This window comes from Pinus tabuliformis, chromosome 9 (genome assembly GCF_031772625.1).
Source record: "Pinus tabuliformis cultivar Carrire ecotype Pingquan chromosome 9, CPIR1, whole genome shotgun sequence".
NCBI lineage: Eukaryota > Viridiplantae > Streptophyta > Pinopsida > Pinales > Pinaceae > Pinus > Pinus tabuliformis.
Window position 1 is genome coordinate 524907967 of NC_142307.1, and position 5130 is coordinate 524913096.

The 5130-nt window shown below is 38.2% G+C and overlaps 1 protein-coding gene across 1 annotated transcript; it reads left to right on the plus strand.

Moving 5' to 3' along the window:
- Nucleotides 1-352: 352 nt before the first annotated feature.
- Nucleotides 353-1319, plus strand: LOC149149524 (uncharacterized). The gene has a single exon (XM_089441516.1). It carries the CDS (start codon nucleotides 561-563, stop codon nucleotides 1011-1013), a length of 453 nt encoding a protein of 150 aa, XP_089297642.1. The 5' UTR covers nucleotides 353-560; the 3' UTR covers nucleotides 1014-1319.
- Nucleotides 1320-5130: the final 3811 nt, after the last annotated feature.

A 5130-nucleotide genomic window follows, 5' to 3' on the forward strand; every position in this document is an offset into this window, starting at 1 on the left:
TTTTTCAGGGTGCTGAATCCAAATATGCAGTTAAAAAACCATTTTAATTGTAACAAATAAAGATTTAACCTCAATTTCTCCCGCCGGATTCCATCACCAGAATCTCCAAAAAATCGCATTATAGACAACTCCTACTTTTATTCGTTGCTTCCAATAATAAATTTCGGGGAGAAAAAGTTGTCAACGAATGACTGCAAAGTTTTTAAGTCACATGCGTTGGATTTTTGGAGATTTGATGCCAAAACCCTGGCCAAGAGCACCGTCACACGACAAGTCGTAGAACGAACTTTCCTTGACGTGGATCGCTCCCTTCCACTCACTCTTCCTATTTATTTATTTATTTCTCATACCAAAATTATTATGCATTCCCTATCTATTTCTGTAATCCCTATCTATTCATATAATCCCCTATTTCTATTATCCCATCTGTGAGTTGTTCATCAGTACTAGGCCACCAGATCTGGTAGCAAAGGGATTTTTTGTTCTCATAAGCAACGGGATTCGAACACGCGCCTTCTGCCAGGCAAATTTCTGGTGGTGTTGTTAAAAAGTCAGGAGAAATGGCTGCAAGCCAAAGTGATGGCGGTGCTGCTGATGAATTTGTGGAGAAAAGGTCGTTTGAATCGACGGAGAGTCATGATGAAGATGTGGCTGAGGTTCGATCCTTGGTCTGTCAACCCCAGCGACGGCCTCTTAGCCGATTGCAAAAGCGGGCACCGGCTAAAATGCAGTTGAAAAGGCAGTCCCCGGATTCGATGGGGTTATCTTGCAGGACTCCAATTCCCTTGTTATCTCCAATCCTGGTGTCGCCATTGGGAGGAGGAGATCTTGAGAGGTTTCTGCTTATTGAAGAAACTGGAAAACAAAACCCAGAAGCAGAAGAAAGGGTAGTCGTTGCTGTGATTCCAGCAAATGGATGGCAACACCCCGCGGCGCCATTTTTAGGCGAGAAGGTTTTCACCTTCTACAATTGCTTTGTGGAATTATGTGTTCAAGACCGCTGTTGTTCGTGATCTACTTGTCTATGGAGGGGCTTATTCCACCCCATCTCTCCTATTAATCCGCTACAATGGGGCTACGAATCTCTCCCAAGAGGAGACCATTGGTTCTAGATTGGACAGTGGCAGAAAAGTCATGGTTCCAAGTTTATTGTTGCTTCATTTTTTAGGGTTCATAAACATCATTCCATTTAGATCCAGATTGGAAAGATAAAACACTCGTGGTTCCAGGTTTATGGTTGCTTCGTTATTGTGTTCATAAACATCATAGACTGGAAATATTTGACATGCATATCCAATAAAATTCGGAATATTCGAAATCTAACTTGTATGTTTCAAAATATAATGGAAATATTTCGAATTTAATTTAATAAACTGTGAATATTGGAAATCTAATTTGCAATATTTCGAATTTAATCTAATAAATTAAAAATATATTGGAAATCTAATCGAAGTGTTTCAAATCTAATGCGATAAATTCGGAATATTGAGAAAGGAAAACAAGATTAAATTCAAAATCAAAATCTAATGCGTCGCCTTTCAAAATTATTATTATTTTATAGGAATATTCCTGAATAACCGTTACCTTTTCCACTCGTTGGCCTAACCATTTTCATGTCTCAAATTCACTCCATGGATATGCAGGAGCATGAGCTCACCATTTTTACTGTAGAATTCAATGGGAGGGTCAAAGCTATTTACAAAGGGAGTTAGTTCTAACTCCCTAATACTTTATTTTTTAATTTTTTAATTTTTTATTTATTTATTATTATTATTGTTTTTCGTTTTTATGATAAATGTATAAATTTTGGATTAATGTAATAAGATCTTTTTCACAGAAATATCTTAGGAATGGGATATAGAGAATATTGAGTCAGTTAGATCTTAAGATAAGATTCATAGGTCTAAGTTGAGGGGTCTAGGTGAGATTATTATGGATCTCGAGATATTCTAGGATTTGAAACTAAATTAGTTTCAGTCCTCTTTGTACAAATATTTTTATGTAAAAATTAGAAGAATAGAGAGGCGTGAGTGTGAGACAAGCGAGAGGCTTGCATGAGACAAGAGAGACCAAAAGGCCAGAGAGGGCTAAATCATTGTATTTCAGGCCAAGGGCCTTTGTTTCTTTCTAATTATGTATATATAAATGCATAACACTCTGTTTCAAGTGTAGTTGAAGTGTTAGCCTCTGTCACAGTTTAATTTTGTTAATGTTCAAATGCACAGATCCAACGGTTTAATGACTGTAGGAGTTAAAAGCTCAAGAGGGATTCACACATTCTTAAACCTTGCTTGCATGATCAGAGAACTGTGCTACGCGCACAATACATTCATGAAGGGTTGTGAAAGGATCAGAGGACTATGCTACATGCTCAGTATAATTGAGAGGGGATCTAGGAGGACTATGTTACATGCACGGTGTAGGAGTAAGGAGGAGCACAATTGGAGTACGCAGTGAAAGCATGTTATAGAGCCGGAAAGAGAGAGAAGGAAGGCCAAGAAAGGCCAACACTTAGTAAAAATTAACATTTGGAGGAAATTTTGTCAATCGATGACGTCAGGGAATGACAACTGACAGATCCGGGAAACGGAATCGGAAGTATTGAGCTTATGTGGCATGGTGGACCCTACCTAGAAGGAATAACCCAGAAGGGTTTGTCGAAACCCGAGTCTACGTGACCGAAAGGAAAGGACCAGGACATGTCATCCCAGAAACACATAGAGGGATAGTGCAAGAGGAAATGTGTTATAAGAGAGTGATCACCCAACAGGCCTCATCCGCATTCATTTATATGACGTCTTTCTCTTGGAGTTGGGCATACTTGGCATCAATTACACATCGATTGTGGAGAAGCCATTATATATTGGGAGTATAGAGGCCAAGTGAAATTGGATTGAAGCAGAGAAGGACGTTGTCGCTTAGGCCCGATCCTAAGATTTAGATAGAATGTAGAGGTTTTACTACAGAACCTAGAGTTTAAAGGAACTCTTGGCCATACTCACATAGATTTGGCCTACCCCACCGATTACTCCCACTATAACTTTGGATATAAAGGGATTTTACATCCCGAGAGCCTCTTATCATAGGGATTTATGTCCTAATAGATATATTTTGTAGGGATGAGGGAAGCGCTGATTTAGAAAGAATAACTGATCATTGTGGGTTTTAGAAAGCTCAAATTTAGACTTGCATCAAGTGGTATCAAAGCTCGAAATATCTTTATCTTGACAATCTTGGTGAAGGATACAAGAAATTTTGGAGGAAATGATTCAGCCCAGCAAAATCAATAACAATAGAGGAACTGAGGAGCAAGGTGTTGTAGCAGAACCAGATCTAGAAGAAGTGTGTTCTAAGTAGAAAGGCACTAGAAGACTACAACAACAGTGGTGAAAGTTCAATGGAGATTTGGACTGTGGAGCGATGAGGTAAGTGGCTTTTGTTTTGACAATAATATGTTGTGATAGAGAGCTAATGATCATAGGGAAGTGTTGAGAAAAGCACTGAAAATTTGGAGAAGATGGTGTAGTAGAATGTCCCGAGTTAAGGATATTGGAGGGTAGAAGTGGACCAAAAGGAGACTTTGGATATTAGATCATGGCATAGATCTTATATAGTGTATGTAATTTTTTGTTTGAAGTATGTTTGCAGGAGTGATAGCCATATAGAAAGGAGATACATCCATTGTAGCAGAAGAGGTATAATGAACAAGAAAGAGGTAGCAACCAAGAATTCAAGCAAGAAATGGTGATAGAACCCAGTGGCAACAAATGGGATTGCTGAGATTAGGATAACAAAGTTCTCAAAGGAAGAAAGATGAGCAGATGAAGTGCAGAAATTAGACAATTTGAAAGCTGAGGAGTGGAGGTACTCTAGAAGAAGATGAAAGGGTTCTATTGCAGGGAACCTAGGAAGTAGCTCAACTTCCAACAGAGAAAGAGGTTGGGTAGAAGTTTACAGACAATTCCACAATGGGTGTGGGAAGAACTCTCTAGAGGAAGAAAGAAAACCAAGAGGGGAGCTCGGTTTTGGTAGCAAGCAACAAGCTTGTTACAGAGACAGGGAGAAAGGCTTCTAGCAGCTCACTTATGAACAAGAAAATTTCACAAAGAGAGGATAATATGGCTATGGACAATAATCTACCGGGTTTAAAATAAATTCATAATGAAAGAAGAAAGAATTCCAAATCAGTAGACATGAAGAACAAAATGAGTGAAGAAGAGAAAAGGAGAGAATTAGTTGAGTTGAGGACAGATTTGAATAAGTTGAAGAAGCAACTTGTAGAGTGGGGATGTCATGGTTGGAGAATGAGGAAGATATGGCCTTCTTTTCGAAGAGAGTTAAAGCAGAGCAAGTATTATAGGCTAAAAGAGGAACTCAGAGCAACTGAGTTTGGGAGAAATGTGTTCTTTGATGAAGAAGAAGCCAGAGAAATTGAACAAGAATTTATAGACAACTTGCAAAAAGAAGAGCAGGCAGTTAAGGCCTTGGGAAAAGAGGAGATTTGTATTTTTGAGTTTGAATTTTTATGTGTTTGCATGTTTGAAAGATGGTGATCAATAGTTAACTGATATAATTATGTAGGTTGATAAATAAATGAAGCTTCTTGAGGAGATAACTGAAACATAAGTGTTTTGTGAGCATATGTTTAACCCCTTTAAAGAGGTCAAAACTAATAATGAAATTGTTATGCTAGAGGAAATTAAGGGAATATCATCCTTAATTTTTTACTTAAAGAAGAATGAAGTAACATTATTATAAGAATATGGTGTAGATGTGAAAGATGAAATAACTTTGAAGGAGGAAGCAATAGATGGAGGAAAGGAATTATTCTAGGAAGATGTGCTCGAGAAGAGTTCAGTTGGAAGTTTCATGCCCAAGGAAGAAGACACAAGTGAAGATGAGAAAGGATGGCTGATAAGTGATCTGAGCATGGAAAACATGGAGACAACTAAAAGTGATTTTAAATTGTTTGAAGAATTATATTTCTTGGAGAAGAGGATGCTCAAAAGGACCGAATCTTAGCTAAAGACAAAGGTAGAGATGGAGTGCACTTGTGCACCATAAGAGGGATTCATCCTTGGGGAGGATGGTAATGATGAGGAGGAAAGTATTCAAAAAGAAGAAGAGCAA

Coding starts and splice junctions, on each gene's coding strand:
- LOC149149524 (XM_089441516.1), top strand. CDS start 561: ATGGCTGCAAGCCAAAGTGATGGCGGTGCTGCTGATGAATTTGTGGAG.